The sequence below is a fragment of the Bos taurus genome, chromosome 6 (genome assembly GCF_002263795.3).
Source record: "Bos taurus isolate L1 Dominette 01449 registration number 42190680 breed Hereford chromosome 6, ARS-UCD2.0, whole genome shotgun sequence".
Lineage (NCBI taxonomy): Eukaryota > Metazoa > Chordata > Mammalia > Artiodactyla > Bovidae > Bos > Bos taurus.
Genome location: NC_037333.1, coordinates 4,771,044 through 4,784,476, shown reverse-complemented (window position 1 = coordinate 4,784,476; position 13,433 = coordinate 4,771,044). Strand labels below are relative to the sequence as shown.

The following is a 13,433-nucleotide window of genomic DNA, read 5'->3' as shown; positions in this document are numbered from 1 at the left end:
TGTGACAAGTTTGCTTCAAAGTAGGAGATGGAATGTTGGGGATTTTAGAATTTTCTGAAGGCATATATAGGATGACAAGGCATTAACTTGGAGGAATACTGGGGTAGGATTAATTTGAACTCTAGTTAATGTCCCAGGCATCCTTTGCATAAATAAATGAATTTTTTCTGACTTATTTCTCATAATAGAACCAACCAGTAGATACTATTAAATCCATTTTACTGCTAAGGAAATGAACATAATTTAGCTGATAAATGATGTTACAGTTTATCATCTTGCCAAACTTATGATCCTTCCACCCTTTTTCTTATGCCCATCATTCCCTTTCAAGTGGGAAAATAGCTGTTTTCACCTCTGGATTTTTTTTTCCATGTCTAAAATAGATTTAATGCTTTCTATCTTTATCCACTTTCCCTTTCCTCTTTAAAGTATGAGAAAATTGTGGATTTACATAGCTTTGAATTTCAGGTAAAATATATTTTGTAACTAAATTCTCAGTGATTTCTTGCACTACACCTTTGTTAAAGTACTTCCTCACTCAAAGCAGAGTGTACAGGATATTTTGTGGCTATAATAATTATCTTATTGTCTGATTAAAACATGAAATTTGGTTATGTACTGCTCAATCTTGTATGTGTATTTAAATTCCCACAAGATATGTATGCATTTGCAACAGACCATCCAGGAAACTAGTCAAAAACATTATTTATAAAGAATGTGATATACACAAGAAATGTAGAAATATGATATTAATATTTAAATAAGCTTTTATAGATTTGTCTCTGATTATTAACTATACATAATGCTTATCTCAAATTCAGTGACTTTGGTCCCCCTTCCCAAAATATAATTTCCTTATTTTTCTGATTAATTAACTTGCTCACTATCAATATGCACCATCGTATGTATGTACATACATTATAAACCATTCCTTTAAAGGAGTACTTACTGTGACAGACACTTAGAAGATGGCATTCTTCTCTAGATATGCATAAACTCAGACTCAGAATGGTATTGTCTAAGCGTGATGTGAGTGACGTCCAGTACGTGGAGAGAGAAAGAGAAGTTGAGAGACGGAGGTTTAATCTCAGCTCCATCACGTGTAAGCCTTAGGAAAGCCATCTTAGTTCTTCAGTTGTAGTACCCTTACCTGAGATTTTAATTCCAACCTACCCATTTTTAGAAGGGCGTTGTTATACTCCAGTCTGTAGCACATACCTGCAGAATTCCTCTTTTATTCCTCATGACTTTCTCTGTCTCTCAGGATCTGAAGTTGAAACAAGCCACATGCCCTTGGCTTTTTAGGGGTGAGATCCGTAACTCAGAACACTGAGCAATAGCTTTGCTCAGTATAAAGCCAGTTGGCTCAACTCAAATACTTAGTCTAATAATACCCTAATCAACTAAATTCGTCTGCCCCAATTTCATATTTTATAGCCAGAGCACTAAATATCATAATTTGAGTCTGGGAACACCACCAACTTGTCACTCTCAGAACCAAGCGGAAGGCGGAACTGGAGACGACGTGAAGTCATGCAGCAGCTGAAAGAGCACAAGGAGTGGATTCCACATGCAAGGAGTCGGAGAGGCTGAAGCGATGCCGAATGGTGTGTACTCGACGCTGCTTTACTGTATGTTACCTTCTTGAGTAAGCGGTGTATTTGCTACGTAGAAGGTGAGCTGTAAGCAGTTATATAGGTAAGTGAGAGTACCAGAAAGTAACAGCAGATTTCCCTACATTTGAACAGTAAAACTAGATTTAGGCAGTCAAAAGTAAGTGATCAGTTAATTTTCCCCAAATTTAATTTTTCAGAATTTCTAATGACTAAAGGCAATATTCCATAAAAGACTCATTTTTCCAATTTAAATAGGTTTTAGAATCAATTCAATGTGATTTTGTTTCCCATATTTTTATGTTCCTACTTAGCATAGGAACTATTCAGTTTGATTTCATAAAAGTTAATTTCAGACCTTCTTTTGTTCATCAAATACAGTTTCAGCTCTCCAGATGCTAATACTATAGCCAGGAAACACAAATATCAAGTTGGAGGTCAATGCACTTCCCTTTTTATGAGTTGCATTATCAAATATTAAAGAACGAACAAAGGACATACTGTTCCAACAACTAAATCCCAAAAATGGTGGTGTATTCTTTCAGATTTCAGCAGTTATACTTACGTCCATGGTATCAAAGTCCCAGGAATATTTTTAAGCAATCTCTTTTGTTTCAAGTTGTGCATCACCAGCTGCCATGGGTCAGCGAGAACCATACAAAGGAGGGTCTTGAATTATGTCTACAATGTCAGGTTTTAATCAGCTGTACATATTGGTGATGATGAATTTCGTACGTTAGGTGTAAAGAACAAATTTCTCCCTAAGTACAGAGTCTAATAAAAGCCCTCTGTGTCATATGAAGGCTAGGTAAGACTGGGAAAGGCAGGACAGATTCATGATCACAGACGCACAGTATTTTCAGACAGGATAAAATATGTGAAATCTTACCATAGGTCCTTTATTAGAAACACATCCAAAATGTACATACACTTAAGGAATAGTCTCTAGTAGAAGAATGGGAGGAAAAGGCAGGCCAGTCAAACATAATATAAAAGATGTCAGGTGAACTTTACTTTAAGGAAAAGACCATTATTTTTCTCCAAGAAGACAAAACTTTAAAATGAGATATCCACTACAAGCTGGAATTCCTTTCATTTTTATATGATTTTACAAAGGCAAATGCATTATTAAGTAATTCCTAGTAAGTCTATAGTGACTTGCTAGGAACTGTGATATTCTAATATTAACTCCTTCACACTAATTTAGATCATCAAGTTTCATTGGTCTTATCTCCTTTCTCAATGTTCAGCATATGAGTAGTACCTAAAATCTTAGTTTTCTTCTGCTGACTCACATGCCAAGGTGGCATAAAAACTTACTCTACTTGCTTAAATGCTTGCAGGGTTAGAAAACTATATCAAATGTTTAGGAAGCCTGCTGTGAAATAAATAGAAACATTTTTATATATGCTGTTTTCTAGTACTGTGTTACGCATTCTTTAAAGAGAGAATGCGAACTTGGACACAGGATTAGCAGCACCATTCTGGTATAAGATCCTCTTTGCATTCTGTGCCAGTCCATGGGCCTAGGAAATCTAGACTATTCTAACATGGCCCAGACTGAAGGCTCCGGTGTTCATTTTTTTCCTGTCATATAACAAATTAACTACCAGCAGTGATAACAATATTGAGCCCAAAGTAGTTAACACTACGGAAGTTCCAAAGAACTAGAGCCTCAGCTAATTAAATGACTTCTGACACATCAAAGGTAAATGAATGTATCATTTCTAAGCCAACTACTTGGAGAATCCTAAGTATGATGATGATAATTTTTTTGTACCAGGGAAACCTCACAAGATTGAAACACCACCATAATAATAAAACACCACTTTTAAAAGAAGGAATGTGCAAAATATTAGACGTAACTTTAATCATCTTTAAATTATATTTGTGAATATCAGGATATTTATGCTCAGAGATAATATTATAAATCAAGTTTTTTTCATTATTAGTAATGTTTCTTTTCACATGGTGTTTACGTTTGACCAAAAGTGAGATGAGAGTTAAAGATGGTGTTCTCTCTGTGGCCCTGAAACCAACTTGGCTTAACTATAGAGATTTTCCAGATCTAGAAATGCTTAGAAATAAAACTGCAAAACAGGAGTCGGGGAGTAATGACAATTATATTTTCTTCTTTCATCAAAAACAACTTTAAATGTTCATTTTGATTTTACTGTAGAACTGTCCTATCGTAAAATACAATGCTGATTCCAGCTGTGGTAGTGATTATATAGATTACAGATTTATAATAAAATAAAAATGGTACTAAAGTTCTACTGTATTCACAAATACTGCATTTATATATGTACAGGCAAGTAAACCTCATTATTAATGACAAAATTTTAGGGTTTTAAATAGGCACATTTCCTCCTACCTGTCTATCTCCATATATTTACAACCCCAAGACAAGTTTTCACAAGTAACATTTAAGCTTGTGAAGGAAAAAGTATTTCCAGTACCTAGCCTCTTTCCCTCCCTTCCAGCTTTGAGAGAGTAGCAGCCCATAAAACTGAATGCACAAACTACCATTATAAGAGTTTCTGTGATTCATATCCTGCTTGGCTGCAACAAGTCTGAAGAGTTTTGAACAAAGTAATGTATTTGCATGTACAATATAAGCATAAGAGTGACCCTCTGCATATACACACACACAAAAAAACATAAAAATGTTTCTGAAAAGTAGTATTTTAACTATTTTGTGTAACTCCCAAAATGAATCACCAATGAATACTTTTATGCTGCAAATATGATTAACAAACTGTTTTGTATCACCAACGGCAACCCCCAATAAAAAAGGCAAGGAAAAAAAAGAAAACAGAAGCCAGTGATTGTAAAACAAGAAGAAAAATTCTAGATATACAAATATGTTAAATGTTACTATACAAAGATAGTAACTATAAAAGTATATCTGAACCTACCCGTATTACTAAATACTTTTGACCATCAGTCTTGACCTCAGGGTAAGAGTTTGACCTCTTCCCACAAACGTATGGGAGCTGTAACCTTCTGCAGCCTAAGAGGAAGATTCTTTAAAGTGAGTACCTGCACTCCAGCATGCCTGATCTTTTCCTCTATGACTGTCTTATTTCTGTTCTTAATTTCTCAATCAAACGAAATGAATTCTTATCTCTTTGTTATTGCTAAGTGATTTTAAAGTTCTAAGACACAAACTCTAAGATATCTGAAATGTTTTATAAATAATCGTCTTTCAGATAAAAGGTGATAGCACGGAAATGATTTTTTAAGGGTCTGTTTTGGTTTCAGTGCTTTGAAAATAAAGGATGGTGTACCAGCAGGTCTCTGAACGCCATTTTCTGAAGTCTTTTTTGACTGCAAACCTTGGGCCAGATCACATCCAGCACTTCAATCGTCATCAGTCCTCTCCACAGCATGTTGATAACATGCTTTCCAGGGTAACTTCCTCAGCAGCCCTGTAAATTGTGAGTCATCGAGATGATACACAGTTGGTCTGGCTTCAAGTTTCACACAATTGGCTATGAAGCATCCCATACAGAGAAGGCAGCACCCAAAGGAATGAGCAGAACATGTTTAAATAATACCATCTACTAAATTTTACAGCTGTCCTTTTATATTCAAATGAGATTAAGCACACTGTTATGTTAAAATGAAAACACTTTAGATCTAAAAATATACGACTGAAACAAATGACATAGCAAGAAACAAGACCAAAATCTATTTGTATAAAATATAGTCTATAATTTCAGAACCAATGCTTCATATAGCCATACTCAGACATCTTCTAAATTATAATCCAGGGCTTTATATTTTTAAAAATTATCTCTGGTGAATTTCAAATTTAGTATTTTTCACAGAGTTTAAATATCTATAATGAATCGTTGCTTCTTTTTAGAACTGGAACTGAGCATAAATATAATTCTAAAACAAGATTCCTGATTTCAGAGAATTTTGTCTTCAGATAACCTTTCTCCACAAATGATTAGAATTAAATAACTTCCTTAAAATTATACTTTCTCTCTTTTGAATGGGTTCCAAATAGAAAAGTTCTTGAATTGGGATTCATTTTAAGTTTTTGCTGGTTGGGATTTTTCTACGCTACTTTAACAACATTATTACATTTTATCATATCTTCTCCCAAGACAAGCTGTTCATTGTACGTTGTTTTCAAGTCCTGAACCGAAATATAACCTAAAGGAAGAAATTATGCTTCTTGCTTCAATTTCCCTTAAACATTGGCGATCATTTCGTCATAACAACTGCCAGGGTTGTGTTTTTTATTCTGGATTCCTAATTATAAAGGATTAAGAGTAATTCAAAAGTGTTTCAGAATCACCTACTGCCAAGATTCTGGAAAATGTCTCTTGAGAAACAGGATGTAGATGCTTTGAGGACTGCTGCATCTGCACGGACAGGCCCTGTGCTCCCCGATGCAACGAGAGGGTGAAGGGCCAGGTCAGCACCCTGATGCACCTGCCGTCCTGCTGCTCCGTCAGTCAGCAGATACTGAGAGCCCATTTGGTTTCCACGGTTAGTCATCTGTTGTTAATTTCTAAAGGTAGCTAGTAGAAACTCAGGAGAATCACCTGGACAAATTTAAGTGTTATGGCCACTTCTGTGTTGATATAAGTATTCTAGCCATGCATGCTGGCAACTGAATGATGAGGAGATGTTTCCTGAGGATTGTCTAAAATAAGGAAAATTTCAGTAGATGTTTTAGTTCTTAAACACCTTTTTAAACTCATCTGTTGTAAGGAGCTATGAAGGACCATCAACTTTTGGCCTGTTTCACAAACAGCGAGTTTTATACTGTTACTGCACTTGAGACTTGGGAAACTCTTGCCTCTCATCCTTATCTGTAATGATATCTTGGAAATCTTAATTCCTTTCCTGTTAAATTAGTAATAACCAATTGTGATAACTAGCACGTACACACACACACATAAGGATAAAAATAAAATTAAAAAGCCTGACAAAGAGTATGTTAATAAACCTCACTACAGAGAGATTGGCCAAGAAGAAGATGACATGGCTCCTTTTCCATTTTTATATGACATAACAAAAGTAGTATTTTGGAAGGTTATAAAGTTATTTTTTTCCATTTTTACTATTTCTTAATAAAAGTAGTGTTTTTTGTCTTTTTTTGCATATGTATGTACAGACTCAAAAGGTAGGCAAATAAGAACTGTGAGACCAGTGAGTGAGTTTTGGCTACTTCTGCTACGCTTATCAGGTGAGAGAAACCTGGGTTTCCTATCCGGAGCCCTTCTGAATGGCTTAATTCCTTTGCAGCTGCCATTAGCTGTCAGCCTCCCCATGGATATTGTCCATGTGCACTTTGAGGTAGTCATTCCTTGTAAACTTCTTATGGCAAAACTGGCATTCTGCCAGCGGACGATTGGGATTATGAGTCATCTTGTGTCGGATCAGCATTTTCTTCAGGCTAAAAGCCAAGTCACAAACCTAGAAAAGACCCAAAGATACCAGTCATATTATATTAAAAAAATCTGAAAATACACAAATTCATCACTTACACAGGTAGCGGTGTAAGAATCCGCCCGGTAAAGAATCTCTTTACCAGGTAAAGAATTTGCTTGTCAAGCAGGAGACCTGGGTTTGATGCCTGAGTTGAGAAGATCCCCTGGAGAAGGAAATGGCAACCCACTCCAGTACTCTTGCCTGGGAAATCCCAGAGACAGAGGAGCCCAGAGGGTTAGGCTTAGTTGGACACGACTCAGCGACTAAGCAACAATAATCACTCTTACACAATATACATTATGCAAACTCCTATTATCAATATGTGCTGACAGGCATAACAACAAGAAAGTGCTCTTGAAATAAATGGAATTTAACATGCAAGGTCAGAAGTAAAGACAATTACAGCTCCAAGAGGTGTTTGCATTTATTATGTGTCTTCTGTGTACCAACATGCCTCCTTCCCCCACCTACTATATTTAAACATCTCTAGAGAAACAACTCCCTGGAAACAGTATTTTTCTTTTCATAATGGAGTGTATTAATGATTTCATATTAAACCTCTTATTAAACAAAATGTCTTATGGTCTAGAGGGCATCTATCTAGAACTTGGCATAAGAAGCACAAGATGTGTCTCACTAGTGATTAATTTGGACCCATCTGTGAAGTAAAAGATTAACACTGCTTTAACCATCCTGACATACTCAGTATTCCAGTAAAAATACTTCACTTAATATGTTTGCTTCATGTCATCTCTGCCACATTGTCACTAGCTCAATCGACATTAAACAGCTGAATAATTGAAAATATTAAATTATCCCAGAAGATGTAAGCCATAATTATACAAAAGTAAAAATGAAATGGAAATCTTTTATAGCACCAAGTTTTCACTAAAAGTTTGGTGCTATTCACAAAAATTCCACTTACTTGAATTCTTCAAAAGCACATGCACTGTAAAATAAGGCACACTTAAATAATGTGAAAATTCCATGAAAAATACAATGAATACAATGGGAGAGGTAAAGGCCTGTAAAATACTGGAATGAAAGCTGAGATTCTGAATGAGGTGAAGCTTGTGAAAATACAAAAGCAAATAAAAATATTCACCTCTCTCTTTATGGGAGAAGGGGGATTTTATGTTGATAGCAACAAGAAATTCAGAAGGGCAAGCCCCCGATGTGGTAAGGAGAGAGAGTAATCCAACAATGTATTTTGCATTATACAGAAGTAGCAGCCTAGGATGATCTAAAGGAAGAAAGTTTTAGAGTCTGCTGTGGGTTGAATGCTTGTGTCCCCTCAAAACTCCCAAGTTAAAGCCCTAATCCTCAAGGTGATGATTACGGAGGTGCAGGAACTGGGCGATTCTGAGGTGCAGATGAGCTCACGAGGATGGAGTCCTGTGATGGGATTCACACCCTCACAAAATCAGGAAGAGATACAGATTCTCTTCTCTGTCTCTCTGCCTGCACACACCAAGGAAGGCCGTGTGAGGACACAATCAGGAAGAAAGCCCCTCACTAAACCTACAACTACCCTGGCATCCTGACCTCAGGCCCACGAAGGCAGAGGATCTGCGTATGTTCTATTCACTCATGTATCTTAAGGGGCAGACAGTGCCTACAGACTAAGCACTAAGTATTCGTTGAATTAACTCACAGAGTTTCAATCTGATTCTAACACTTACTAAGGAAGTTTTGATGAACAAGTTATGCCTTTTAACTTCAGTTCTGTCAGCTATAAAATGATCACAATGAACATTACCTCCCAGAATTAAGGTTAAATGAGGTAACCTATGCAAATAGATGCTATATTGCAGACACTCAATAAACGTTAGTGCCTGTTTTCTTCTCTTTCATCTTCTCTGTCAAGAAGAATCATCAGCAGATTGGAAAGAAGAAACCACAGCGGTCACCATGTGTGATAGAGGGAACACAGCTACTATCAAGAGTAGCAGTTCCGTGTAATATACAGATGATTTTAAGGCAAATAGAATCATTTTCCAGAACAAAGACAATGCTTCCAATCAAGCTTAGGAAATGACACGTCTTATTGTGAAAAAAGTTTTACAGCCATAATTTAAAACAGAGTACATACCTTTAAACAGTTTCTAAGAAACAAAGCTGGGTAGTTTCATGTAGTAAAAATCAGGGGATAAAAAGGAAAAACTCACGAATATGAAAGTGCATAAAATACAAGGACAGATGATATAATACTTAAGTTATGATAAGTGATATAAAATACTGAGTACCCTTTAAGACTGAAATTAGGGTAAAAAGGAAAACACAAACTCACGGGATTTTCAAGAAATGCACCAATTAACTAACACACAGACATATGCCCAAACATGATTTTAAAACAGGGAATAGAATATGCACAATTACAGAAAATGATGCTGATGGGAGTGTAATGGTACTGAGAAGCTCTTACCCCAAAACATCTTGGACAGAGATTATTAGTATTTTCACAAGCCTTAAAAGAACCAGGAGTGCTATCTGTATGAAGAGCTCTTAGTTCAAGATGTACAAATAAGATGTTCATCACGGAATTATTCACAGAAGTGGAGTATTACAAATGACTTACTTGCCCAAAGTTTAAGAGTATATTCATATTTTATATAGCCAGATGAAGAAATACTTCTCAGCTGGTTAAAAAAAATCATACTTCAAAAAATACTTAAAGGCAAGAGAAAATGTAAAGGCAAGAAAACAGAATAATAGTAATGTACAATTTAATTTATAATACTGAAATAAAGATCATAACTATATATAAATAAGTACTGGAGGAAAATATCAAGAGACTGACATTAATATTAGTTGACATCAGTTGAGAAATTTGATCATTTTATTTCTATCTTTATTCCCTTCCGTATTTCCTAATTTTTCTGAAACAGAAAAGGAAACTTTTATAATTAGAAACCAAATACTACTTTGGAATGGAAAAAGTACACTTGGTTGATTGAAGGGTGCACATCCTCATGTTCCATCCGTGCCTCAAGCCCACTCCCACCAGAATTCTGCCTTAGTAAGTCCTTTTCAACTCTCTAAACTACTTCCGTGCATCACCAACAACCTCCGCATGGCAGTAGGGACTCCTGAAACCTCATTTGGCATGAAGTTCCAGCATCGCACGGCACGCCTGGCCCTTTCCTTCTGCCTTTCATTTAGTTTCTGTAAGGACCGATTCTCCTTGCTTCCCTTCTGTGTTTCTGGCCATTTCCCCCTCATCACAGTGTCTGTTCCTTAGTCCACGTCTCCATTCACTAACTGTTTTCTCCCCTGGTTATCTTCATCATAGTCATGCTTTTTGTGACTGTTTGTATGGAGCTCACTTGCCAATACCTATCTCTGACTCAGTCTTCTCTCCTGATATGTACAGTGGAGGATTTAAATGCTTGTTGAATAAGACACTTCAAATTTACGGTCTTACACAGAACTGGAATCTAAAAAGTACAACAAACTAGTGACTCTAACAAAAAGCAGCAGACTCACAGAGAGAGAGGACACACTAGTGGTTACCAGTGGAGAGTGAGGAGGAGGCTGGGGCAATCCAGGGGCAGGGGATTAACAGGTACAAACTACTAGGTATATATTAAGCTACAAGATATACAACACAGAAAGTACAGCAAATATATTATAATAACTGTAAATGAAACATAACCTTTAAAATTGTGAATCACTGTATTGTATACCTGTAACTTATCAACTGTAATTTAAAAAAAAGACTGTCTCCCAAATCTAATTCTCTTAAAAAAAAAAGTGCCACCTGTCTGACATCTGCTGGAGATCTGGCTCAGCCTCGATCTGTTTCTCTCTGGTTCCCACCTCACTGAGTCACCACCACGTTTTCCCCATACACGTTTCTAGAAGACATGTAATTGTCTCCATCTCTGCTGCCACAGCCTGAGCACAAACTATTATCTGCCGAGACCAGTGCTTCTCCAGCCAAAAGAAAAGATTTCAGCAGGCACCACTTATCTGTACTTGTCAATAAAATATACCAAGTGTACTAAGCTGTAAGTTATACTATTAAAGACAAACTTTTAAAAGCATGTGAAAAAGATGAAGCAAAGTTTTGTGCTAATAATTATGACTTCATACTTTCATTAGGCAAAATCTAAGATATGATATAGTATATTTAGACTCAAAGTCATCTTTAACAAAAGTGTAGACAAATAAGTGTCTCTTCTGGATAATTTCAATTTTTGGTTTACTTTTTTCCAGATATGATGGTGTCATTTTTTAATCTAAATTTACTGCTAACTAGTCATTTTAACTCTGCTGTTTTCTTTTTGTTACTCTGTGCTTATATTATTAATATCATTTTCAATCTGTGGTTTCTGTATAGGACTCTTCTGTACTCTATTTTAAAACAGATAACAGAATCCACATCTCTACTTCATGGGCACACATAAATCACAAAGCTGACAATGCACAGAAACGAACAAGTGACAGCCTGCGTCACTGTGGAACTGCTGCTCTTACCTCGGAGTGTGCATATCACCTGAGACTACCTGGGGACCAGGGCACCAAGCCCTCTGTTCAGTGATCCAAAGCTTAATTCATATATGATGGGCAGGGATTAAAGCTGTCATGTTTCCTTCCTGCTTCCCCAGGGATGTCTCCTAGCCTCCTGAGATATGCAGCGCCTCACTCTGGAAACCAAAGTGTAGATTATTACAACAGCCAGTGTCAGTGGTTCTCAAACAGTGGTACAATGTTCCCTCCTCTCAGGAAAGTGTTCGGAATTAGGGGGGATGTGTAACCGTCCTCAAGAATGGGGTTACTGCCTGCATATTGTATAGGGGCAGAGAGGCAAAATTCCCTGTGACTTGTGGACAATTTCACACTGTCAAAAGTACCCAGGTTATAAACACAACCTGGATCCTTCTGCATGCACCCTTATCCCCTACTGTCCTAGCTCCACCCAGCGGCTGGAGGAATTTCAAAAGGACAAATATCATATTGCTACCTACAAATTGTTCCCTGGATCCCTCCTTACTTTGATGGAAACTCACTAAACTCTAGCCCAACCGCTCAGCTTTAGTGTGGGCTGGTGATGACACCACATCTTCCGACCTCAGGACGTTCTCACTCCTCTTTTCTAGCTGCCTCCCACATGTTCCTCAGAGTGTGTCTGCCAGTAGAAGTCTTCCACCAAACGCTCTCATGGTAGCCTTGACAGTTTCTTGGTAACACTTACCTCGAGTGTAATCAATTAATTGTGTGCTTTCTAATGTCTCTCCTTACTAGTCTAAAGAACAGGAGGGCAAGAGTAGTCATTCCACTGATATTTATTAAAAGAAAAGAAAGGAGGAGGAAGTTAGACAGATGACTGATACAATCCCTATGAGCAATATAAATAACTTAAAGGCTATGGAATAATTCTGGAAAAACCAAAAAAGGTATCTTTAGAGATTATTTTCAAGTAAAGGAAACTCTAAACTGTTTTATAAGTCTAAATGAACAATTGGGATCATAAATTAGAAAGAATTAAAATGTTTCCTATTTTCTCTCCCCCTGGCTCCTTACTCTAAACCTGATGTCCAAAGGAACAACAGATACCAAATTCTTCAATGGCTCCCTGTTGAAATTAGATTCAAAACAAATTCCTTGCTGTGGCTAAAAGGATCCCAGTCTGCTCTCCAGCTGTACTGGTCCCTCTCTCTCTCACCGAGCTCTAGCTCCACCTGCTTTCTTACTTCCCCGAACACCCCTTCCTTTTTCCACTATCAGGCTCTGTTCTGTTCCCTGAGCCTAGAATGCTCTTTCCCCCATGGCTGATTCCATCTTTTAGGTTACTCAGAGAATTCTTCCCTAACTACTCCTTCACAGCACCCTCCTTTCCCCCTTGCCCAGTCTTTATCATAAAATGCAATCAGACATTTATTCAGGTTGATTTAAGGCTATACTCCACAAGAATGTGATTTCCATGAGAGCAGAGGACACGGCACCTTGTTCACTGTTTTACTTCAGTATCTGGCACAGGGACTAGGTTTAAGCACTAACAGCTGCTTTCACCGTGTGCCAGGAACCACCCTTAGCAATTTCTAAACATCAGCTTGTTCAGTTCTCAAACCCTTTTAGATAGATACCAGTACTATTATCCCCAATTTACAGAAGGAAACTGACACACACTTCCACACTTTCAAGCAGGCTGCCCAAGGTCACAGAACTAGGAAGTGGTTTCTAGGATTTAAATCCAGACAATCTGCGTTCAGCGTCTATACCACCTCCCACAGGCCAGCTATTATTAAAGGCTCTCACTTCAAACAGAGATATGTGAGCCCCCTGTACTTTCTTCCATTTGCCTGGCTGACTCCATTTTTTTCAGAAATGAAAATCTCTTTGAGAAAAAAAAAAGATCCTCAG

At 37.2% G+C, this 13,433-nt stretch overlaps 1 protein-coding gene across 10 annotated transcripts in view; it reads right to left on the bottom strand.

The window, feature by feature from the left end:
* Nucleotides 1–2,491: 2,491 nt before the first annotated feature.
* The window catches only part of PRDM5 (PR/SET domain 5), a 255,311-nt gene continuing 244,369 nt past the window's right edge, over nt 2,492–13,433 (bottom strand). For 7 of the 10 annotated variants that reach the window (XM_005207569.5, XM_059887583.1, XM_059887585.1 and 4 more), the window contains one exon: nt 2,492–7,052. In XM_005207569.5, the coding sequence (XP_005207626.1) occupies nt 6,888–7,052 (165 nt within the window). In that variant the 3' untranslated portion in view covers nt 2,492–6,887. The remainder of the gene's footprint in view (nt 7,053–13,433) is intronic. The other 3 variants (XM_015471480.3, XM_059887586.1, NM_001192907.2) reach the window with 2 other exon arrangements.